Source organism: Balaenoptera physalus (genome assembly GCF_965194825.1).
Source record: "Balaenoptera physalus genome assembly, chromosome: 5".
In the NCBI taxonomy this organism is placed as follows: Eukaryota; Metazoa; Chordata; class Mammalia; order Artiodactyla; family Balaenopteridae; genus Balaenoptera; species Balaenoptera physalus.
Window position 1 is genome coordinate 3127416 of NC_138884.1, and position 25024 is coordinate 3152439.

The following is a 25024-nucleotide window of genomic DNA, read 5'->3' on the forward strand; positions in this document are numbered from 1 at the left end:
GGGTTCAGCTCCCTGCACAGCCCTGGCCGCTCCTGCCTGACGTCTCTGCCCAAAGTTGCTTTGGAAGGAGGAGCTTTCTATCCAGTGGTTTATCATCTCAGGAGCCTTCCCAGCCTTGGTCATGGGCACTGGCCCATCGGAGTCCACGGACAGGGCCATGTGCCCAGGCCTGTGGGGATCGCGCCTTCCGCACACTGGGGCTTCCGTGTGCAGACGCACGCCGGCTGGGAGACTTGTCTCTCCACGACCATCCCGAGCGTCGCCGCTAACACGACTTCTTTCTCTCTTGTGAATCCACAGTTGGTCCTGTTCGGAGTTGGACCTGAACGAGATTCGCCTGATAGTTTACCAGGACTGTGAAAGGAGAGGCAGACAAGTCTTGTTTGATTCTAAAGCTGTTCACAAGATTGAGGAGGTGGCAACTCAGGTAGGAAACATGGATTTGCTTTCCTCCTTTGTGTTTGTTAGCGCATTGCCCGCTCTTTGGGCTGAATCGCATGGTGCCGTTAGTGGTTCAGAGGAACCACGGGCAGAGGTCCCTCCGCCCGCCCCATTTGCGTTCTTACTAATATACACAGGTGAGACTGTTAGCAAGTCATCGTGCACATGCTAAGCATCGTACTTTAGATGTCACCAGAAGCGAATGTGCTGGTAAGTTGCAATCCGGGAGGATTCTGACGCCAAGTGTGTGCCGTTAATGGGAAAACTGAGAATGCTGAGATTCATGAAGCGTTCGCCTGAAGGGAAGGTCTGGTATTACCCATAGGTAGTGAGAGGTGATACATATAGCACTGGGTTAGACAAAAGTGGAGAGCTTTCCTTGCCACGGGGCTGCAGGGTGCTAACATGCACTGTCGTCTGCAGAAGGGCCTGCAACCCAAGCCTGTTTGACCAGGGAAGTTTTATTTCCTTTTTATAGTGGAGGGTGGTGTGGGGGTAGTAGTGGTGGTGATGGTGGAGGTGATGATGATGGAAGTGATGGTGGTGGTGATGGTGATGGAGGTGGCGATGGTGATGGAGGTGATGGTGATGGAGGTGATGGTGATGGAGGTGATGGTGGCGGTGACAGAGGTGATGGTGGTGGTGATGGAGGTGATGGTGATGGAGGTGATGGTGGCGGTGACGGAGGTGATGGTGATGGAGGTGATGGTGATGGAGGTGATGGTGGCAGTGACGGAGGTGATGATGGAGGTGATGGTGATGGAGGTGATGGTGGCGGTGACGGTGATGGTGGTGATGGAGGTGATGGTGATGAAAGTGATGGTGGTGGTGATGGTGATGGACGTGATGGTGATGGAGGTGATGGTGGCAGTGGCGGAGGTGATGGTGGTGGTGACGGAGGTGATGGAGGTGGTGATGGAGGTGGTGATGGTGATGGAGGTGATGGAGGTGGTGATGGTGACGGAGGTGATGGTGGTGGTCGTAGTGCTGGTGGTGGTGGTATGGGGCGTGGGGGTCTGAGGGTGGGTAAAGTGGGGACAGAGCAGCTCTCGATCCCTCGGAGCCAGAATGGGAAAGGTAGAGTGATGTGTCCAGGCAGGAGCAGGGTCTGGTTGTCCCTGTGAGTCTTCAGGATGGCCATCGGGTGTACTTCTGACTTGTCGCCTTTCAACGGTTATTCAGATGTCTACGAATTAAATAAATCCCTTTGTGTTCCTTCTTTTCATGTTCAGTAACCCGATACCTGTACTGACCGAATCCTGGCAGTTTAGAGACTGTGCAGCTAAGTAGCTGAATGCTTTATGATAGGGTCTCCGTCTCGTCAGGGCTGAGATCTCGTCCTGCTTCTGATAAGGTTGTTTCTGCAGGAAGGAAGTGTGTGGTTAACGGCGGTTTAGCTGGGCGGATCCCGTGGTGCTTTCACGTGGAAGCTGGCCGGGTAGCTAATCATTACAGCCGTTGCTGGGCTTGTTAGGTGGGTGGCTGGAGCAGGGGGGATGAGAAGTCTCTCGGTGATCCCCGAAGGCTTCCACGGTAGATTGGTATTAGTTCAGGTGAGCCAGCACCCGGCCCTTTGTTTGGTGGACAGCACGCGGCTTCCCCCTGTTTTCCCACATCACTTCCTGTCTCCCCGAGGCCTTGCACATATGGTGTAGTTGCACACCCACGCTCCGTCTCTAGGGTTCCTGATGGTGATAGCAGGTGGAGGGAAAAAATTGTCACCGGTTTGCAAAAATAACCGGAATCCTGTCTGTAGGAGCAATGGTGACCCCGGAGTCTGGGACAGAAGCTTCCTGGGACGCACTCATTTCCTCACAGAGGCAGCGGGGCCCGGGGAGGCTTGGAAACTGCCCGAGGCTGCAGAGGGAGTGCAGCGGGGGCTCTGCTCACTGTACCGGGGGCTGTCGCCAGTCGTGGACGGCGCGGCGTGGGCCCAGCGGTGTGGGGCAGGTGTGGACCGCGTGTCACTCCAGGCCCTGCAGGGCCGTGGATCGCCATGCCACCCCGCGACCGCTGGGGACAGGCTTCCTGTTCCCCTTCTGTTCTTCCCCCATCTTCAGCCCCCCACCCCCCGGGCAGGCATGAAATGTCAGGAGTCAGCAGCAGGCACGTGACCGCAGGCATTTGCATTCGACCACCAGTGTGACTGTCACACTGGAGATTAGATAAGCTGCACTTGCATTCATGTTTTTCCAAGCAAAGCTGCACACAGAAAAAAAAAGCAAAGAAGACTCAGGATAGAAACAACCTATCACGGAGGGTACAGGCTGCTTCTGTAGGGAGTAGTGTATCTCGGCCTAGGAGGAAGGGAAACGTTAGTGAAGGTGTATCGTTATGCTTCTGTGTCACTGTCATAAAAATCTGCCGTGAACTCCATGGAGGGAACGTGTAGTAGCTAATCCTCTACGAGCCATGACCTCTGAAGGCCGTGTTGCCTCACATGTTGTGTAGTCACAGGAACCCCTGTTCCAGCATTTTGCCCTCATCTTTCACAAGCTTGACCTCGTGACTTTCCCTAAAGCCCTGCAGGGGGAGGTGTGTCATTAAAGCACATGCTGGTCTTTCCAAATGAATAAATACTTCTGCCTTCTCAATTCTGTTTGCTTGGGGAAAATTTACATTTGAGGCAATGTCTGTACCCTCATCAATTTTATAGATTATGACTCTACATAGTACTAGAAAACCCTCTAATAACCAAAACAGAGATCAGATCTCATCAATGATTTTAACATATGAACTGAAACGTCAATAATTGTTGAATTATTTAAAGAGAGTGTTCCTGGGGACTTCCCTGGCGGTCCAGTGGTTAGGACTCCGCACTTCCACTTCAGGGCGCCTGGTTTCAATTCCTGGTCAGGGAACTAAGATCCTGCAAGCCGTGCAGCCAAAAAATAATAATAATAATAATAATAAAATAAAGGGAATAGTCTTAATACATAACCCACCGCCTCTATCACCCTTCTCAGCATCTGCCTCTTCCAAATGTTATAGACGCTCAGGAACCACTCTTTTGTCCTCAATAAAAAGAAAAAAGCAACACTCCAGTGTTTCTGTGCAGCTGAGGCTCAACAGAACAGAACGATGGAAGAAAGGCGCCCCCAGTGAGCGTGTGCTGGGGAGCCTGGTACGCTCAGCGGTGGTAGTTTGTTTACCCGCCTCTCCCTCTTCACCCAGAAAACGGAGGACGTCCCCGCGAAAACGCCAGCCAGGTGCTGTCAAGGAGGTGGCAGCGGCAGCCTCTCTTCCCACGGCTCTTCCGGGGGATCTTTACCGCATGCCAAGGAGCAGCTTCCAAAGTACCAGGTACAACCACCCTTGCGTGCGGAATACCCCGTAGGCCGAAGCCACTTACTGTCATTTCTCCTCGGGGATAATGGCTGCTCGAGGGCCCCGTCCCTGGGATAGGAGACTAAGTGTCCAGAACCCTTCTCAGTGCTCTGTGATGGCCTCTATGGGAAAAGAATCTAAAAAAAGAGGGGATATGTGTATATGTGTAGCTGATTCACTTTGCCGTACAGCAGAAACTAACACAACATTGTGCCTCAACTCTACTCCAATAAAAATAAAACAAACAAACAAACAAAAACCCCCCAAAAATGTGCTCTTAGGCGTTTCAGGCCAGGGCTGTGCTGACACTTTGGCTTTGTCTCTTGATAAAAACTACAGTGGGGCAGCGGTGACCCAGTGTAACACACACCAAGTGAAGGGAAATCCTGCGAAGGGGGTAAATCCTCCTGTTTTGCTTCCTTGGTGGTCAGGACCAGAACCAGATTAACGCACGTGTGTTTTCCAGTTTTTTCTAAGAGCTCTGAGGGTTCTGGGGATGAATACCGTCATCCTGAGAAAATAGCACTTGCCAGTAGAAGGAAGGAAGCCTCGTATAGGAGCAGGTGGAAAGGCAAGACCTGACTTGAGTGTGAAGTGTGAAGGGCTGGTATATTGAGAAATATTGGCCAGCTGGGCACGAGGAAAGAGGTTTCATAAATATCGGATAGCAGAAGGGTACTACTTGATGGAGGATATACCAGTGTTTGTTTTTATTTTTGGAGCTATGAGGAATTTTGTCTACCGTGTTGCTGGCGCAGCAAAGCCAGGGAGGTTACCAGCAGCCACAGGTGTATAGCACGTTGTTCGTTGCACGGGATCTCTGCTGTGCGTCTGCCCTTATTCCACGGAGCTGCCGGCTCTCAAAGCAGTATGCGGTTACAACAGCATAGAGTGAAATCTTCAGCGAGCTGAGAATCACAGTTGGCACGTGGACCTTGTACCCCAAGAAAAAGCAGCTTCAGAAATGGAGGTGGTAGGTGGAAGTTATTCATAACGAACGTGAAAGCCTGTGAGTTTCTGTCTGCAGGAAGCGAGAAGAGGTTGGTGGGAGGCTCGCTAAATCAGGAGGATAGATGTCTGTTCCTCTTTCCCCCTTTGCAAGCAGGTGTAAGTAGGTGTGCATATGTGTGTCTGTGTGCGTGGATATATACGTGTATGTGTGTGGATTTGGAGTTGCAAGGCTGATTGCCATGGTTTTGCTTGGGTAGAAAGCGAGGCAGCAGAGAGTCTGCCTGGTGGCCTGGGTCACAGGAGATGGGGGTATGGTTTCGGTCAGGCCGTGTGGGTGTCGTGCGCACTGGTTTGGTTGACGCTCACATCCATCCTCAGCATGTGTCACCACCGCTTACAGTGGGAGCTGAGCATCCTGTATCCAAACGCACGCACCTGTGTGTCATCATGTGTTCATAATACGCACAGTGTTACGTCATGTGAGTGAGGGCGTTTGGCTTCCAGCCGCCTGAGCTCCAGGGGAGTCCGGGCCCCGAGATGAAGGTACGGGGGTTCCCGTCGGGAACAACCGGAATCACAGCAGCGGTTGAGAACGCAGACAGTGATAGGAGGGCCCTCTGAGGAACAACCCTGTCCAAGGGATGACTTGGGGAGGTAGAGATTTAAAAGGGAGAGCAGGATGTGAGGGCGATCTGGCTGCGACATCTGTCACCCCATTGATCGCCAGGGTTGATTCGGCCGATCGGGCTGGCTAGGCGGGTGTCCCCTTCCTCCCTCACCATTCCAGGTGCGTCCCTGCGCGCTCGGTCGGAGAGGATGTCCTTCCCCGATAGAGGAGGACCGTTCTTCGGTCAAGGGTATACGAGTAGCTGCGCTCCCCTGCTAGAAACTCCAGACAAGCTCTCAAGGTCCATTTGTAGGAGAACGTAGGGTAGTCGAGCTTCCAAGACTCCAGACACATCCAAAGGAGGCGCTGCACGTGGCAGTCTGCCTTTCTAAAAAAAGTAAAAAGTAATTTAAAAAATATAAAAAGGAGAGCAATTACGTGCATCAGATACTGTGAGACGTTTAATAAAGCAAACTGGGAAGCACCCATTGGCTGTGACAGGAGCCGTTTGAATAGAGGGGGATGGGGGAAGGTGCCGTCCCCCCTCTGCGGTGACAAAGGGGACGCCGAAGACTGGTCAGAAGCTAAGGGGTCAAAAAATTTTTAAATGTTTCAAACTTTGGGGTGACCAGACTGTCCGTTATCTTTTGGACCCACGAAACCCTGCCCACACCGATGGGCATTTTTGTTCCACACTGTTGATTTTGGTTGGATAACCCTGAGCTATATTTCATTTCAGGATGTGTTCTTAGTATCAAGAGGAGTTACTCTGCCTCTTCCATCACTTGATCTTTCTATTTAGACTTTGTAAATGGAGACGATGAAAGTCGTTGTTTCTCATAACCAGATTAAAAATGAACCCTGGTGAAGCGCTTGCATCCTGTACGAGGATATAGCGTATAAAGAAGAAATCGTGAACATCAGTGATAATTCGGGGAAAAAAGTAGGCAGTCACCATTGTAGATTAAGATTGTAAAATGCTCAGTTGCTGCTTTGAGAACTGGTTCTAATTACCAACAAAATTGCACATTGTTTTCTATCGTGTTGTACTCGACACGATTTTGGTTTCTTGCACGTCTGGTAGTACACGCGACCCGCCTCTGATGTCAACATGCTTGGGGAGATGATGTTCGGCTCGGTCGCCATGAGCTACAAAGGCTCCACCCTGAAGATTCACTACATACGGTGAGTTCGGGCCACTGCTTGTGAGACGTGGCTTGGGGAAGATGACTCCATTCAAACACGCGCAAAAAAATTACGCAGTAAAATAATAATCTAAGCTTTGTCATCTCATATTTGCTAGCACATAATATCTTTTATATATCTTTAACAGTTAAAATAGTCTGACATTTTCTACATCACTCTGACCTTGAATCAACTTAGCAGGACAAAATCCTAAGCTTTAACTAAGTACTGTAAGTGAAAAATGCATACCAAAGCATTTTGAATATCTGCTAGCTTAGTAATAGCAATACTTTTAATCAGAGTTATTCAGATATTTTAAGTTTAAAGTTTCAAAATTTCACAGATTTTCCATTTTCAGATTAAAATTTGTCATGATTTTTTTCCTTGTATTGAGATACATATTTTTTCTTATTTTTTTAAATCATTGACCGCCTGCCGAGTTTTATTTTTGTTTCTAGGGAATGGTGTCTAGAATGAAAGTTTCTGCAAAAAGCAGAATGTGACGACATTAAAGAACACGTTCCTTATCTGCATGTCAGAATAGAATTTAACTCGCTGGAGGCACAGGCTATACGATGTGTGAAAGGAAGCCTTTTCCCCATCCTGCGCTTATAACCTTCTATCTGTTCATCTGTGCCACGTGGCAGGTGAAAAATGTAACCTGAGAAAAAAACGAACTTCTGCTTTGCAATATTTCTGCTAAGCCAAGTTTGTTCATCTGAAATATTTCCTCCCAAGGAAAATGGCCCCGGCAATGTCTCCATAGCTCTCTCTCAGGGTTTTAACATTCTTGGGATTTTAAAATGATAAAATTAGAAAAAAATCTAGCCACCCCACTGATACAGTGATTTGGAAAATGCACGTCTCATTTTCTGTAAAATAAGATATAGAAACGAATAAAAGCTTCAGAAAAAGTTAAAAAAAAAAACAAAACCCCATGCATCGCTCCCTCTTCTGTCCCTTTGTTTTTTTCTCCAGTTCTCCGCCACAGCTGATGGTTAGTAAAGTCTTCTCCGCCAGAATGGGCAGCTTCTGTGGGAGCACCAATAAGTAAGTGCGGGGTTTTCCCCTCCCCTCCCCATCCCCCCAATTTTCCACGTGGTTGTTTCTGGATAGAGTCGTTCTTCGAGGGCCATAAGGCTTTTCGAGGTGAGAAGCAGGGTGAGTCCACGTTAACAAAGGGGTTTTCAAGGTGGCCTTTGTCCAATACATAGTGAGTATGAAAAGGCCTTGGACCTTATCAGGTGGCCTTAAAGACGAGGGATGGTCTACATACATATATTGGGGGTCTTCACCTGTTAACCCACTCTGTTCCTACTGCCCGTCACCTCGTTCTCATTCCCTGGAAAATGAAAAGTGAAGGGGAAAAGGATAGTATTTCATCTTATAAAAAAAAAAAATCTCGGGAATCCCCTGGCGGTCCGATGGTTGGGACTCCACGCTTCCACTGCCGAGGCCCGGGTTCGATCCCTGGTCGGGGAACTAAGATCCCACACGTGGCACGGCCAAAACCAAAACAAAACTAAACCAAAAAATCTCACCTGTCAGCCTGCTCGTTTATTTATTTCTGAAGGGATGAGGCACAGGGTGAGTTTCCCAAGCTGAGAGGCACCTGAATGGCAGGAGGGATCGTCTGTCTGAGCCATCCGTGTAACCCCTGTGGTCCGTGGGGACTCAGGCTAGGCAATATTTTGATTTTCACTCCCGAGTTTTTTTCCCCCTCTTAATTTTACACTTCTGTGTAGACTGAGAATACTTAAATGTCTAACTTAACTCTTACTCTGGCACAATTGCTCATATATTTTGAAATTTTCAAGCAGAAATATTTCATATACTTCTTTTTTGAATAAAACAACAGAACATTTATTACACTTGGGTAAGTTTGGAAGAAATGTTTATTGTAAATTAAAGGGGTATTCTTAGGGGTCAAATGAAGGCTGTTATTTTTTACAATCCTAGGAAATTAAAAGTACGTTCCTCTGCAAATTTGGGTACCTTTGAGTAAGTCTGCTTACTTTTCAACAGAATAATGAATTTACTTTTTTGAGCATTTAACGCTGGATTGTCATGACTTAAGCCAGTATAGGAATTGATATTTATTTCTTTGTGAGGTATTATTTTTCTGACCCTTGGTATTACCTGAACATTTATTAGACTAACTCTCTGTAATAAAATATCAAGCTCAGATTTAAGTAAAAATTATTTTGGCTTCATTATGCTATATTATCCTCGAAATCTTTATTTCATTTGTTAACACATACAATAAATTATTAAAAGCTGCTTCTCTCACGTGTGTTTATGAGTAATTCTAACGTTTAAGAAGTTGTGAAATCAAACTCCTGTAAGAATCATAATTTCTGTTATATGCTCCTCCTGAAAAAGGTTGCTGAATTGCTCATGAATGTTAACTAGGAGTTAAAATGAATTGCATTTTGAGGGTTTATGTAAAATTACCCTTGAAATGAATAACCATAGCCTAGGTGTCAGTCACCAGAGGAAGATTTCAGAATTCGGTGTCCCTCATTACATAATATTGTGAAATTGTTTGGAATGTGTCATTTAGTTTTCTAGGTTGAACTACCTCCCAAAGCCTCTCTTGTCTTTTCCCGCAACAAATTCCCCTAAAGTTTAAGTCTCTTCGGTAGATGTGAGACTTTATTAAAAGTTGTCTGTTAGCAAACAGCTTTGTTCGTCCCTTGATGTTTTTATCCTCTCTCTCCCTTCCTTCCCTCTCTGGACTTAGCTTGCAAGACAGCTTCGAATACATCAACCAAGATCCTAACCTGGGGAAACTGAACACAAGTCAGAATAACCTGGGTCCCTGTCGCACTGGAAGTAACCTAGGTAAACTCCGCCACGTAAGCGGGCTCTTGCTTTCCGGGTCCCGCCGTCCTGGGCGTGCGTTTTGCTTTCTTTGAGTTTGTGGTGTTGTTTTGTTTGGGCATTATCTTTAATCTGTGTTTATTTCTGTGTGTGTACTTTGTCCGCCCCTGTGTGTGTCTCCGCCCCAGGTGTGCTGCAGGGATGCGGCAGCAAACTGCCCCCGGGGGCGGCCGAAGGAGGACCGCTCCGGCTCAGCCGCAGTGCCTCTTTCTTTGCAGGTTTGTGTGGAATGCTGAGCACGGTGCGACCCCCACACATTAGTAAATCGCAGGCAGGTTCTTAGAAACAAATCTGTTGGGCGCCTCTCTAGAAATCCAAGGGGCTCGTGAGATGTTTCGTTCCAAATGCTGCCGAGCGCTTGGCGTTCTGAAACCTCCAGCCCAGAACCCCTGTTGGAAACGTCTTTGCTCATAGCCCCGCGGCGTAAGCCAATTTGGATCTGAAATGAGCCCTTCGTGTTTCTAAGAGGATAACATCTTCCGATTTTCCTCAGCCTCTTCCGCTGCCGTGAACTGTTTCTCTTTGCTGTGGTATCTTTGATCCATTTTTCACCTGCACCCTTACCTGCACTGTGTCTTCAAAAGTCACCCTAACAAGAGCATGGAAGACCGGCCTCTCCCTCTCTCTGTCCGTAGCATTTAAGTAGTTCAAATGTACTTTCCAGCTTCTTTACAGGTGTAGGCACCTCCATCTCTGGGTAGGTACATTCTGAGACCGGCCCGGCCTTCTAGCCCAGGCTGTCGAATGTCTGCCGCAGGCTGGCGTGATTAACTAGCGTGGGAGCCTTCATTGCGAACATTAGGGGTTGTGTTTACCGCAGACGGTGTTCTGCATTCTGTTTTTCACCGTAGCCGAAATATGCTAGGCACCCTAGTTAACTGACTGACGCCCTCCTGCCTACTTCCGGGTGAGGATAACATGTTTATATACTCTCCTTAAAATTGTGAAAATTAACACGCTTCACAAAATAGCAGGCAAGTGTAATAATCAGGCAGAGCAGCGGGCTTCTCGTGCACCGTAAAGCTTACGGTAGCGACGCGTGAGCTACCGTGTAGCTCAACAAGCACACAGTTGAGACCAACGTGAAGTCTGCAGTCCTTTACAGTTTTTCTTAGCAGCTCTACAGTAGCATTGTGTACGGGTGTGTATGGAAAAGAGGCGGAGGAAGAGATATTTGAAAGTGAATATAAGTGTTTCTATCTGCCAAGAGAGGGGTTATAAAACACAGAAGGGTTTTTTAAATTCCTGAAACGGTTTTCAAGCCTTTCTCTTCTCGAGGTTGCCTGTAGTTACTACTGAAACTGATTATAAAGCATTGTGAAAGCACTTAATATTTTGCAGTATTTCAGTGCATTGAAACCACTGAAAATACTTGAATGCTATTTAACCGCTACTCACGAGGGAAACGGCTGAAAGTCCTGAAAACACTTGAATGCTATTTAACCGCTACTCACGAGGGAAACGGCTGAAAGTCCTGAAAACACTTGAATGCTATTTAACCGCTACTCACGAGGGAAACGGCTGAAAGTATCTGCGCGAGGACGCCGGCTTGTCCGTCGCACGAAGTGTCCTCAGAGCTGCAGGCGCGGCTTCTTTTAGAGGCGAGCGTCCCTCGGAAGAGCCTCTGCAGAGCTGCCGGGGGCCAGGCACGGGCAGGGCGCCGCTGGCCTCTGCCCGCGCCTTCGCCCGTCTCTCCTGAACCGCATTCTGCTTTCCCAGCCCTCCCTGTGCGCGCTGGTGCGGTCACCGCAGCCGTCGCAAAGCGGGTGCAGGCGGTCGGAGCGGCCCGCCTCTGCGAGCCCCGTGCGTGACCCGGTCTCCTTGCTTCCTGCAGTGCACAGCACGCCGGTGGACATGCCAAGCAGAGGGCAGAGCGAAGACAGGGACAGCGGCATCGCCCGCTCAGGTACGTGCTTCCCTCTGGCCGGCGGCGCCCGTGGGGCGAGCCCTCGGAGGTGTGGGTGGGACGCGCACCGGGCCGGCTCCCGCGAGCCGAGCGTACGTCGAGCAGCGCCCCGCTGGAAAGAGGGGAGCCTCCCTGAGCCAGTGGCCCCGGGACCGGCTGAGTCCTGAGCATCCAACCCGGGGAAGGATAGTGTCCCCGGGAACCCCTCTGGCTGTGACCACGGGGGCTGCCCCGCCGACCTGCTCGCTCTTTCTTCTGTCCTGGAGTCGTGATGCGCCAGATTTTGTCTCCTGTACCCCTCCTCTCCTCATGTCAGGTTGTGACTGACCGAGGTTCTGGGCCTCTGTGATCAATAGAAATTGACTAGGGGCCAGACAAGAAATTGAGGCAAGGCTGTACTGGGACCCCTGCTGCAGCACGAGGGAAGGAGAACAAAGGACAGTCTCCCTTGCCGGCTCGCTCCCTGAGGCGGGTCGAGCTGGTCCCTTATAAGGGGTGAGGGCAGGGGTGTGTCCAGGGGTCCGGCTGGAGGGGTGGCTTAGGTGGTCTGCCCGCCCCTTAGGTGGTGCTGAGTGCAGGCGGCGTGTGCAGCTCCCTGCTTTTGCTCCTGAACCCCTGCTTTTGCTCCCGGCTCCTCAGAAGTGGCGGTTGGGTTTTTTGGTCTCTTTGTATCTTTTGTCCATAATGTGCCCCAACTGCGCCTGCACCCAGTTATTTTTAGTTCCTTATAGTTTCTTTGTATCTGTGGGTGGAGGAGAGGTGGGTCCAGGTGCAAGCCCTGCAGCAGAGGGTCCCAGGTCCCAGCCTGTTCATTCCAATTCTGAATTGCTCCCAAGACGAGTGTCCCTCGCCCTTTGAGAAGCGGGACAGTTGAGGGCCGCGTTTGCACTGAAGTGAAAGGTCAGTAGCAGCCGGATCTGAACGCCTTCTCGGGAGGAGGGTGCAGACGTGAACCTGATGCAGATGTGAGCTCTGGCTTCGTCGGCAGCCGGGCCCCTGAACCCGCCATCTCTCCTTGGAGGCTCCCGCCCCCCTGTTGGGGGTCCGGGCAGATGGGGGGCTGCTGCTCCCCTTCCGTCCTGCGAGCTGCTCTGAAATCCCCGCGGCAGCCCTGGGAGGGTCGCCCTCCACCAGAGGCCGCTCGTGCCGCCCCCGGGGTCGCTTCCTCCGGCCTGCGCTCCTCACGTCGCCCGCACTGTGTGGCCCAGGGTCCTCGTCCCGGAGCAGGGCAGCGACTCCGGCTGTTTGACCTGCATTAGCAGCGGAAGATGGAGAGAACTTACAGGCGTTGTTTATTCCTGTTTTCTGTAATTTGTAACTTCCCGTCTGAAGAGTTGAGAGCTGGGGAAATGTCTTGAATAGATTTATCTTTCAGAACAGTTGCAGGTTTGCAGAGCAGTCGACGCGGCAGTAGGGAACTCCGGTGTAGCCTCCCTGTTGCTAACAGCTCAGCCCGTAAGGCGGGGCGGTTAGTTGTCACGTCCGTTTGGCTCTGCTCGGCTCTGGTAGTTCCTCAGGCTTTGTGCGTTTTGTGATGACCTTGACGGTCTCCAGAAGTAGCAGCCGGGTACTGCATAGAATGCCAGCTGTTGGCATTTGTGTGATGCTTCGCCCGTGAGTGGACCGGGTTTTGGAAGAGAGGTCACGGAGGTTCGGTGACATTTTCATCGCCCCCAACCAAGGGCATGTGCTGTCAGCGTAAGTTATGACCGCTGGTGGCGGCCTTGGTCACCTGGCTGGCACAGGGTCTGTCTGGCTCTCCCCGTCTCCTGCGGGCAGGGCCCTGCGTCAGCTACTCGGAGCTCTGCTGCGTGGCCGGCTGTTCTCCTTCCTCATGCGTCCTGTCAGTCAGTCGTTCATATCAATATGGACTCAGAATGCTTACTTTACACTTCAGGTCACCCCACTACTGCTTTATTTTGTCACTCACATGGCTCCAGCTTTGGCCATGGAAGCCGTGGAGTGCTTTCCATTGGCTCCTGTGTTTGTTTAACCTGTCCCACTCTGTGTGTGTGTGTGTGTGTGTGTGTGTGTGTGTGTGTAGCGCTTCCTCACTTTCTGGCACTACAGGATGCTCTAGACGTGCCCCGTATATGTCCTGCCCCATCCCTAGAATCAGTTGTGTCTCCATGTTGCCCTGTCCTTTCACTGGAGACGGAATTAGATCCCAGGGTCTGGACACTAGATATGCTTGTTGCACCTGGAGGGCCGTTTCTCAACGGCCCTCTCGGCCAACAAGCAGGAGTGTGGGTTTGTGCCGGCTGTGTGTCTGCGTGTCTCTGTGCGTACTGCTGTCGGCAACGCCTGCACCTGCATTCAGTGATGCGTGATTTCTCCGTTGCCCGCTATCTGTGAGCCCGTGGACCGTCCCACCCTCCCGCCCGGCTTATCTGCAAACCACCTCCGATGGCGAGACACCGGCTCCCGGCCTGCCGTGCATTTAGTTAATGGCTTCATTGCAGGGCACACACGGCAGCGCCAGGGTGCTTATTACCCCAGTGCTCCTGTGGGAAACGCCTTTTTTAAACAGGAGTGCAGTGCTTGTGTGCAGTTCCTCTGACCTTCCGTCCCCCACACGTCACTCGTTGCCAAGGTTACCTAGGCCGGCACCTTTGGAGATGGGGAATGTTTGCAGCTGTCAGTACCAGGCCAGCAGAAGCTCTGAAGTCACAGCTGACTCCAGTTCATCTTCATGATGAACTGGCCGCATGACGGCTGCCCCCAAACTCTGAACACACAAGTCACATCTGAAGGGTGACTTTAAGTGTCTTTTTTTCCCCAGTAGTTCAGTAAAGAAGTAACTTTAGAAAAGCTTCTTTGTTTGTTTGGTTTTTGCTTTTTAAATCATCCTCTACAGAGAGGAGCTTGATCCGGATGAGAAGTCTGAGAGCACACAGTACGGTTCCCCGGCAGAGAGACAAGACACCGAGGGTCTCTGTCGCCCTCCGCCAGCCCCTTCCCCGCACCTGTCTTCCGCCCGCGTCAGGGAGGAACGTCGTGGGTGCTGACTGCGTGCCCCTCGTGCGCCGTGTGCCCCGGGGGTGCCACGCGCTGTCTTTGTTGGCACTCCCGAGGGCCCTCTGTCGTAGGAGAGCTCAGTTACCGTGGTGGCTTCCACAGTTGGGCCAGTTTGCTACAGTCGAGGTGAAGGGAAGGAGTCGGCCGGGTAGCCCTGAGTCAGTCTGTGAAGCCACATTTATTATATTTATTGAATAACAATCTTGTACCCCCGAGGCTGGCCAAGAAGAAGCTGATGTGCCCAGCATAAGAACTGGGCGAGAAACAGGGGACCCTGAAGATTTGGGACTAGGGAGTGAGGACCTTCTGGTCTTATAAGGGATTTTGAAAACTTGGGGGTGAGGCAGACATGTCTAATTAGGATTTTTTTTATTAAGTAGTATTGTGTGACTTTGAGGAAAAACTCTCTTCTATCTCCCTTCAAAATTCTCAGTAAAATTACCTACTCGCTGATATTTGAAATGGGGATTTGATTTTGGAGGTTTTAAGTCCAGCCTCAAGGCTGAAACCAAGCCAGCCTCACCTGGTAACACTTCGGTGCAGAAATGCCGTACGCTCAGCCAACATTTATTAATTGTCCGTTGTGTCTCAGGCGCTGTCCTGGGTACAAGGAATCACAGGTGAATAAGGGCTCCTGGACACGTTTCCTGTGCGTGTTGACGGGCTCAGAAGAAAAGCATCTTGTGGACGCTCGCAGCACCTCTGCGGCGGACAGAAGGAAGCCTGAGTTGTTAGCGTCTCACCTTGTGGCTGGGCGTTCCCTGGTCTCACAGCCGTTCAGCTGTGTGGCATCCCTGTGCGCTGCACAGCGCCTGGCACGTTGTAGACACTTGACTCGCAGCCAGGCAAGTCGAGGACTTCAGGCCTCATGTCGGGGACTCAGCTTATTTCCATCTGCCTGTGAAAGTGTGAATAAAAGCACGACGGTTCACGTGGAGAAGCTGCCGTCCGAGGGGTGCCCATGAGCATGGTATACTGCACTTCCTGAAGTCAGCCCGGTGCCCTGTGATCCGCCTGTGCAAGCGTCAGCCAGCCGACGGGCACATTCCACTCCCTTCTGCCCACGACTGAGTAACATTTCCGTGTCCTGATTCCTCAGCCCTGGGGGGTAAAGGGGAAAACATCTGTCTTCTCCCTCTGTTCTTCCAAACCCGTAGAGCTCCTCCAAGCAGCCGGGGTTTGAAAGAAGCCCTTTGCCTGCCTGACGGGGACCGGTGGGGCTGTGCGTCGGCCACACGCAGGGACGCGCCGTGACGGGGCAGGAGGCAGCAGAGAGGCTGAGGGCAGCCGAGTCACCCGGGCAGAAAACACGTCTAGGACCAGATGTGCCACCTGCAGAGCCGAGGGGGTGGCGAGGGGCGGGAGCGGGAAGTGCCGTGTATCTGGAGGTGGCGGCGGGAGAGGGTGCTTTGCGGGGCAAGTCCCCCTCTGGCTGGATTTCACCTCGAAACACGGGGGGGACGAAGCAGTCACGGGGGGACACGCGCGCGAGTCGGCTCCGTGTGCGGCACCGGTTCCCGGGCAGCAGTTAGCAGTACTTCCGTGGACTCTTCCTTGTATCCGAGGTCTGCAGGCTGCCCTCTGATTGGATGAGTAATGTTTGTTACGTTTGGAACGTGGGGCTGGTGCCTGGTCACCGATGCCCTTGCCGTGTGGGCGACCCCTGTTCGTTTTAAAGGGTGTTTTCTTGGCTGTACCGCAGCCTTCGAGCGGCTCCCCCTGCTGGCTGTGGCCGGTAGAGCCTGAACGGTTAGGTCCCTGGGCTTGTATGGATGTTTTTCACGTCGGTGCCCGTGGGCTCCTGGAGCCCAGCTCTCAACTTCCCAATCTTCTTCCCGCAGCCTCCCTGAGCAGCCTTCTCATCACACCCTTCCCGTCTCCAAGCTCCTCTACGTCCTCCTCCAGCAGTTACCAGCGCCGCTGGCTTCGGAGCCAGACCACGAGCTTGGAAAACGGCATCATTCCCAGGAGGTGAGCTGGGTTCCCCCGGCTGTGCAGGGCGCTGGGGCGGGCGGCCCGGGGATGCTGGCGGACAGCGCGCTCACCTGCTGTCGGCACAGACGGGCCAGAGCTTTCCGCTCGGCTTCAGCTCAGCCTGGAAGTTCACAGGTGAGAGGTTCCGGGAGAGACACTGGGACTACCTGGGTAGATTTGGCATTGATTTAAAGTGAGTGTGTGCTCTCTTTGCACTGGCTCCCTTCCAGGTGTAGCGTTTGTAAGTTAGAAGGCTGGAATAAATCTTTCCTTGGCTACGGTGACACCAGTGTGGTCTTTGAAAATATATGAACTCAAGGATGGTTTGTTTTTGGTGAAACAAATTCTTAAACAGTCAGCAGTCTGATTATGAATAGAGACAGCATCGAGATATTCTCTGCCTTCGTTTCAGTTGGTTTTCAGATCTAAAGTTTAGTTATGTTGCAAAACGCACATTTTTGGCTTATGATGATGTTACATCAGTACCTTCCTACCTCTTCTTCCTACAACCCAAAAACTTAAAAGGGAATTAAGATAGGTTGTAACTATTAAAAACCCACATGACAGTTGGTTGCCTCAGTAAGTGAATAGAGATCGGCATGTGTCAGCTCTGTGAAGGGGTAAAGAGTCGGCTGCAGGCCTGCACTTCAGGAGCTCGCAGAGACAATGCTCACATAAGCAGTGGTGTGAAGGAGCTAAGTTCTAAACGCTCAGAGAGGCTGGGGGTGTGCAGCTCGGGGGAGGGACGCAGCCTTGCGGGAGGTCTTGGGGTTTGGGCAGCCTTCGTGAAGGGGGGGTCCTGAAAGCACAGGCTGAGAAACTGGGGGGGCCAAGGGGTGTGCAGGGCATCAGGCTGCTGGCCCCCTTCCCCCAAAATTAACATCACGTGTTAGTTTTGTTCGTTTTTTAAAGAAACATTATGTTCCAGGGCTTCAGGCATTTTCGGAGTAATCTATAAAATGAATGTAAGGCTTTTCCATTAAAAATATTTTACTTACAAAATATAATAGAAATAATAGTGATACGTGACTATTATCACAAAGTTATAAATCACTAAAATGTTTTGGTGTAATAGTTTTATATAATATAATCAATAGTAATACTTCACGCACTATCTTCATTCATCATAAGGTTTTCCTGGCTCACTTTTCTGCACATTCATTTGTTTAGGTCATCAAAATGTGTACATCATTCGGCATCATTGAAAGCAGCATTAGTCACCCCTGGCAAATGCAAGATGACAAATAATTTTTCATAACTTTTTTATTTTGGGAAAGCTCTTTGTGTACATTGCAGCTGTTACTGGAGCTTTATAGGTTATAACGACATTGAGATAAATTTGTAATAAACCTTAAAAATATAAATTTCAGGTTGTTTGGCCTGAGGTGATCCAGCACTGGAGGCTACAGGCTCTTTCTTGGGGCTAATGGCGGACTCTGGGAGGGCTCACGCCGAGGAGTACTTCCCAGAACTTCTGCTGCCAGTGTCCTTGTCCCCACGGTGAGCCACAGCCACCCCCTGCCTCTGCAGGAGGCCCCCCAACACTAGCAGCCGTGGGGCTGACAGGGTCTCAGTGCTCTGGCCAAGTGTCAGGCCTGAGCCTCTGAGGTGGGAGAGCCGAGTTCAGGACATTGGTCCACAAGAGACCTCCCAGCCCCACGTAATATCAGTGGGTGAGAGCTCTCCCAGAGACCTCCATCTCAACGCTAAGACACAGCTCTACGAAACGACCAGCAAGCTCCAGTGCTGGACGCCCCATGCCAAACAACTAGCAAGACAGGAACACAGCCCCATCCATTAGCAGAGAGGTTGCCTAAAATCATAATAGGGCCACAGACACCCCAAAACACACCACCGGACACAGCCCTGCCCACCAGAAAGACAAGATCCAGCCTCATCCACCAGAACACAGGCACTAGTTCCCTCCACCAGGAAGCCTACACAACCCACTGAAACAACCTTAGCCACTGGGGGCAGACACCAAAAACTACAGGAACTGTGAACCTGCAGCCTGCGAAAAGGAGACCCCAAACACAGTAAGTTAAGCAAAATGAGAAGACAGAGAAACACACAGCAAATGAAGGAGCAAAGTAAAAACCCACCAGACCAAACAAATGAAGAGGAAATAGGCAGTCTACCTAAAAAAGAATTCAGAGTAATGATAGTAAAGATGATCTAAAATCTTGGAAATAGAATGGAGAAAATGCAAGAAACGTTTAACAACGTTAAGGACCTAGAATAACTAAAGAGCAAACAAACAGTGATGAACAACACAATAAATGAAATTAAAAATTCTCTAGAAGGAATCAATAGCAGAATAACTGAGGCAGAAGAACGGATAAGGGACCTGGAAGGTAAAATAGTGGAAATAACTACCACAGAGCAGAAAAAAGAAAAAAGAATGAGAAGAATTGAGGACAGTCTCAGAAACCTCTGCAGCAACATTAAACACCCCAACATTCGAATTATAGGGGTCCCAGAAGAGGAAGAGAAAAAGAAAGGGACTTAGAAAATGTTTGAAGAAATTATAGTTGAAAACTTCCCTAATATGGGAAAGGAAATAGTCAATCAAGTCCAGGAAGCACACAGAGTCCCATACAGAATAAATCCAAGGAGAAACATGCCAAGACACATATTAATCAAACTGTCAAAAATTAAGTACAAAGAAAAAATATTAAAAGCAGCAAGGGAAAAACAACAAATAACACACAAGGGAATCCCCATAAGGATAACGGCTGATCTTTTCAGCAGAAACTCTGCAAGCCAGAAGGGAGTGGCAGGACGTACTTAAAGTGATAAAAGGGAAAAACCTACAACCAAGATTGCTCTACCCAGCAAGGATCTCATTCAGATTTGACGGAGAAATTAAAACCCTTACAGACAAGCAAAAGCTAAGAGAATTCAGCACCACCAAACCAGCTTTACAACAAATGCTAAAGGAACTTCTCAAGGCAGGAAACACAAGAGAAGGAAAAGACCTACAATAACAAACCCAAAACAATTAAGAAAATGGTAATAGGAACATACATATCGATAACTACCTTAAACGTAAACGGATTAAATGCTCCAACCAAAACACATAGACAGGCTGAATGGATACAAAAACAAGACCTGTATACATGCTGTCTATGAGAGACCCACTTCAGACCTAGGGACACATGCAGACTGAAAGTGAGGGGATGGAAAAAGATATTCCATGCAAACGGAAATCAAAAGAAAGCTGGAGTAGCAATTCTCATATCAGACAAAGTAGACTTTAAAACAAAGAGTATTACAAGAGACAAAGAAGGGCACTACATAGTGATCAAGGGGTCAATCCAAGAAGAAGATATAACAATTGTAAATATGCGCCCAACATAGGAGCACCTCAGTACATAAGGCAAAGGCTAACAGCCATAAAAGGGGAAATCGACAGTAACACAATCATAGTAGGGGACATTAACACCCCACTTTCACCAATGGACTGATCATCCAAAATGAAAAATAAGGAAACACAACCTTTAAATGATACATTAAACAAGATGGACTTAATTGATATTTATAGGACATTCCATCCAAAAACAACAGAATACACTTTCTTCTCAAGTGCTCATGGAACATTCTCCAGGATAGATCATATCTTGGGTCACAAATCAAGCCTTCATAAACTTAAGAAAATCAAAATCGTATCAAGCATCTTTTCCAACCACAATGCTATGAGACTAGATACCAGTTTCAGGAAGAAAACTGTAAAAGAAAAACAAACACATGGAGCCTAAACAATGTGCTGCTAAATAACCAAGAGATCACTGAAGAAATCCAAGAGGAAATCAAAAAATACCTAGAAACAAATGACAATGAAAACACGACGACCCAAAACCTATGGGATGCAGGAGAAGCAGTTCTAAGAGGGAAGTTTATAGCAATACAGTCCTACCTCAAGAAACAAGAAAAATCTCAAATAAACAATCTAACATTACACCTAAAGCAATTAGAGAAAGAAGAACAAAACCCCTAAAGTTACCAGAAGGAAAGACGTCATAAAGATCAGATCAGAAATAAATGAAAAAGAAATGAAGGAAATGATATCAAAGATCAATAAAACTAAAAGCTGGTTCTTTGAGAAGGTAAACACAATTGATAAACCACTAGCCAGACTCATCACGAAAAAAAGGGAGAAGACTGAAATAGAATTAGAAATGAAATTAGAAATGAAAAAGGAGAAGTAACAACTGACACTGCAGAAATACAAAGGATCATGAGAGATTAATTACTACAAGCAACTATATGCCAATAAAATGGACAACCTGGAAGAAATGGACAAATTCTTAGAAAAGTACATCTTTCCAGACTGAACCAGGAAGAAATAAAAAATATAAACAGACCAATCACAAGCACTGAAATTGAAATTGTGATTAAAAATCTTCCAACAAACAAAAGCCCAGGACCAGATGGCTTCACAGGCGAATTCTATCAAACATTTACAGAAGAGCTAACACCTATCCCTCTCAAACTCTTCCAAAATATAGCAGAGGGAGGAACACTCCCAAACTCATTCTATGAGGCCACCATCACCCTGATGCCAAAACCAGAGAAAGATACTACAAAAAAAGAAAATTACACACCAATATCACTGATGAACATAGATGCAAAAAGCCTCAACAAAATACTAGCAAACAGAATCCACCACCACATTAAAAGGATCATACACCATGATCAAGTGGGGTTTATTCCAGGAATGCAAGGATTCTTCAATATACGCAAATCAATCAACATGATACACCATATTAACAAATTGAAGGAGAAAAACCATATGATCATCTCAATAGATGCAGAGAAAGCTTTCAACAAAATTCAACACCCATTTATGATAAAAGCCCTGCAGGAAGTAGGCACAGAGGGAACTTTCCTCAACATAATAAAGGCCATATATGACAAACCCACAGCCAACATTGTCCTCAATGGTGAAAAACTGAAACCATTTCCACTAAGATCAGGAACAAGACAAGGTTGCCCACTCTCACCACTATTATTCAACATAGTTTTGGAAGTTTTAGCCACAGCAATCACAGAAGAAAAGAAATAAAAGGAATCCAAATCAGAAAAGAAGAAGTAAAGCTGTCACTGTTTGCAGATGACATGATACTATACATAGAGAATCCTAAAGATGCTACCAGAAAACTACTGCAGCTAATCAATGAATTTGGTAAAGTAGCAGGATACAAAATTAGTGCACAGAAATCTCTTGCATTCCTATACACTAATGATGAAAAATCTGAAAGAGAAATTAAGGAAACACTCCCATTTACCACTGCAACAAAGAGAATAAAATACCTAGGAATAAACCTACCTAAGGAGACAAAAGACCTGTATGCAGGAAACTATAAGACACTGATGAAAGAAATTAGAGATGATACAAACAGATGGAGAGATATACCATGCTCTTGGATTGGAAGAATCAACATTGTGAAAATGACTCTACTACCCAAAGCAATCTACAGATTCAATGCAATCCGTATTAAACTACCAATGGCATTTTTCACAGAACTAGAGCAAAAAATTTCACAATATGTATGGAAAGACAAAAGACCCCAAAGAGCCAAAGCAATCTTGAGGAAGAAAAACGGAGCTGGAGGTTTCAGGCTCCCTGACTTCAGACACTACTACAAAGCTATAGTAATCAATACAGTATGGTACTGGCACAAAAACAGAAATATAGATCAATGGAACAGAATAGAAAGCCCAGAGATAAACCCACGCACATATGGTCACCTTATCTTTGATAAAGGGGGCAAGAATATACAATGGAAAAAGACAGCCTCTTCAATAAGTGGTGCTGGGAAAACTGGACAGCTACATGTAAAATAATGAAATTAGAACACTCCCTAACACCGTACACAAAAATAAACTCAATATGGATTAAAGACCTAAATGTAAGACCAGACACTATAAAACTCTTAGAGGAAAACATAAGCAGAACGCTATATGACATAAATCACAGCAAGATCCTTTTTGATCCACCTCCTAGAGAAATGGAAATAAAAAGAAAAATAAACAAGTGGGACCTAATGAAACTTAAAAGCTTTTGCACAGCAAAGGAAACCATAAACAAGACGAAAAGACAACCCTCAGAATGGGAGAAAATATTTGCAAACGAAGCAACTGACAAAGGATTAATCGTCAACATATACAAGCAGCTCATGCAGCTCAATATCAAAAAAACAAACAACCCAATCCAAAAATGGGCAGAAGACCTAAACAGACATTTCTCCAAAGAAGATACACAGATTGCCAACAAACACATGAAAGGATGCTCAACATCACTAATCATTAGAGAAATGCAAATCAAAACTACAATGAGGTATCACCTCACACCAGTCAGAATGGCCATCATCAAAAAATCTACAAACAATAAATGCTGGAGAGGGTGTGGAGAAAAGGGAACCCTCTTGCACTGTTGGTGGGAATGTAAATTGATACAGCCACTGTGGGGAACAGTATGGAGGTTCCTCAAAAAACTAAAAATAGAACTACCATATGACCTAGCAATCCCACTACTGGGCATATACCCGGAGAAAACCATAATTCAAAAACAGTCATGTACCACAATGTTCACTGCAGCTCTATTTACAATATCTAGGACATGGAAGCAACCTAAGTGTCCATCGACAGATGAATGGATAAAGAAGATGTGGCACATGTATACAATGGAATATTACTCAGCCATAAAAAGAAACGAAATTGAGTTATTTGTAGTGAGGTGGATGGACCTAGAGTCTGTCATACAGAGTGAAGTAAGTCAGAAAGAGAAAAACAAACACCGTATGCTAACACATATGTATGGAATCTTAAAAAAAAAAAAAAAGGTTCTGAAGAACCTGGGGGCAGGACAGGAATAAATACGCAGACGTAGAGAATGGACTTGAGGACACGGGGAGGGGGAAGGGTAAGCTGGGACGAAGTGGGAGAGTGGCATGGACATATATACACTACCAAATGTAAAATGGATAGCTAGTGGGAAGCAGCCGCATAGCACAGGGAGATCAGCTCATTGCTGTGTGACCACCTAGAGGGGTGGGATAGGGGAGGGTGGGAGGGAGACGCAAGAGGGAGGGGATATGGGGATATGTGTATACATACAGCTGATTCACTTTGTTATACAGCAGCATTGTAAAGCAATTAGACTGCAATAAAGATGTTTAAAAAAAAAGAACAAAAAAAACATAAATTTCAGTACATCTGGATCAGACGATTCTTATGGAACAGTTTTGCTAAAGATTCAGGTCTTCACACATCCATTTTAAGTCTGAATGGAATTTTAAATGTATCTTTATACACAGTTATTTTAATGTTTCCTCTGCCATTTCCTGTGACTTACGGAGTTCTTACAAGAAACTGGAAGTGTCTTCGTGGGCTGCATATAATTCAGAATGCCTGTTTACGCATTGTGTCACTACATCGTCAATTATACGGAAAGTTAATTTTAAAATGGGCTGCATTATTAATAATTTCTTCTTCTGAAGCTTCATATGAAAGTTGTGGGTATTTTCTATCCAATGCAGCAATCTCTACATTCAATTTCTGTTTCTGTGCCTGTGGATATTTGCTTTGCAATGTTGCTGCAGTTTTCAAAACGAGATATTAACAAACTCTGTAAAGAATTCTAATAAGTCCCTGATGCACTGTATTGCGTTGTGCACTGTCGGCTCTTACTCTGTGATAATTTACTGCCCTGGGCTCAGGACGAAGAGCTAAGTGTTGTGCGGCCTCCACAGGGGCGGGCTCTGATGATGGGCAGACGGGCTGCCTCCCCCTCGGCCCGGGCCTTGCCCCAGCCCTTCCCCCCTCCCATGGCCGTGCCCTTTGCCGCCGCCCATCTGGGCCCAGGTACCCGCCTTGGGGCCTTGTGGCACCCCCTTGGTTCTGGACTCGTGGGCGTGTGCCTGACCCCCCGACGTGCGCCCGGCCGCCTGGCGTCTGCACTGCCCACGCCCGTGCGTCATCACCCCATCAGACTTCACTTACAGAGCGCAAGTTAAAGGTGACACGGTTAAGAATCAAGGTAGCACCCGGAGAACGTCGCCGCGAGCCTGGGCCCTCCTGAGAGCAGCCCCGCAAGGCGGGGGGCGCAGGCTGTGAGCCGGTCCTGGACTCGCGCTTGCCTGACGCCCAGGACGGAAGAGCCGCGGGCGCTCAGCTTCGGTCACTGTGCCCGTGAAGACCCTTCAGCTACCGGGGTCGCCGCCCGTCTCCCTCGTGGCAGGTGCGTGGGCGGGGAGTAGTTTCTGACGCTGGACCGGAGAACGCTGGGTACCAGGGATGCGATTGCCTCCGGCTTTGAAGTCACAGCACTCGGAGACCTCGCTCCTGAGAGAGTGCAGGGTGGCCAGGGAGGCTCTTCACAGTCTTACGGTTGGTTGCTCGCTGACCCCCGTGCCACGTGGGGAGCGTTGGCGACCGGCGGGTGCGGGGAGTCGGCGGGGGCAGTTCACCCGCTGGCGCAGAGGTGCTGCCCGTGGAGGAGAGAAGCTGCGGATTCCCCCCTCAGTGGGGCTGGTGAAACCGTAAAGAAGCAGGTAGGACGTCCCAGAAAGGCTTCGGCCCGGAATTGTGAAACGAATAACCAGACAGAGTCGCTGACGAGATGTCCCTTGACCTGCAGACACGGTGATTTCATACGTTCCAACGTGACCCATAGATTCCGCCTAAATTCAGAGCTGACATAGCCAGTCAGACTGAGCAGTCCTGAGGCT

The 25024-nt window shown here is 48.4% G+C and overlaps 1 protein-coding gene across 11 annotated transcripts in view; it reads left to right on the forward strand.

The window, feature by feature from the left end:
• The window catches only part of FNIP2 (folliculin interacting protein 2), a 116551-nt gene that overhangs the window by 56970 nt on the left and 34557 nt on the right, over nt 1-25024 (forward strand). For 9 of the 11 annotated variants that reach the window (XM_082461655.1, XM_082461654.1, XM_082461656.1 and 6 more), the window contains 8 exons: nt 301-427; nt 3616-3744; nt 6411-6511; nt 7490-7561; nt 9255-9355; nt 9523-9612; nt 11229-11300; nt 16160-16289. In XM_082461655.1, the coding sequence (XP_082317781.1) occupies nt 301-427; nt 3616-3744; nt 6411-6511; nt 7490-7561; nt 9255-9355; nt 9523-9612; nt 11229-11300; nt 16160-16289 (822 nt within the window). The remainder of the gene's footprint in view (nt 1-300; nt 428-3615; nt 3745-6410; nt 6512-7489; nt 7562-9254; nt 9356-9522; nt 9613-11228; nt 11301-16159; nt 16290-25024) is intronic. The other 2 variants (XM_082461647.1, XM_082461650.1) reach the window with 1 other exon arrangement.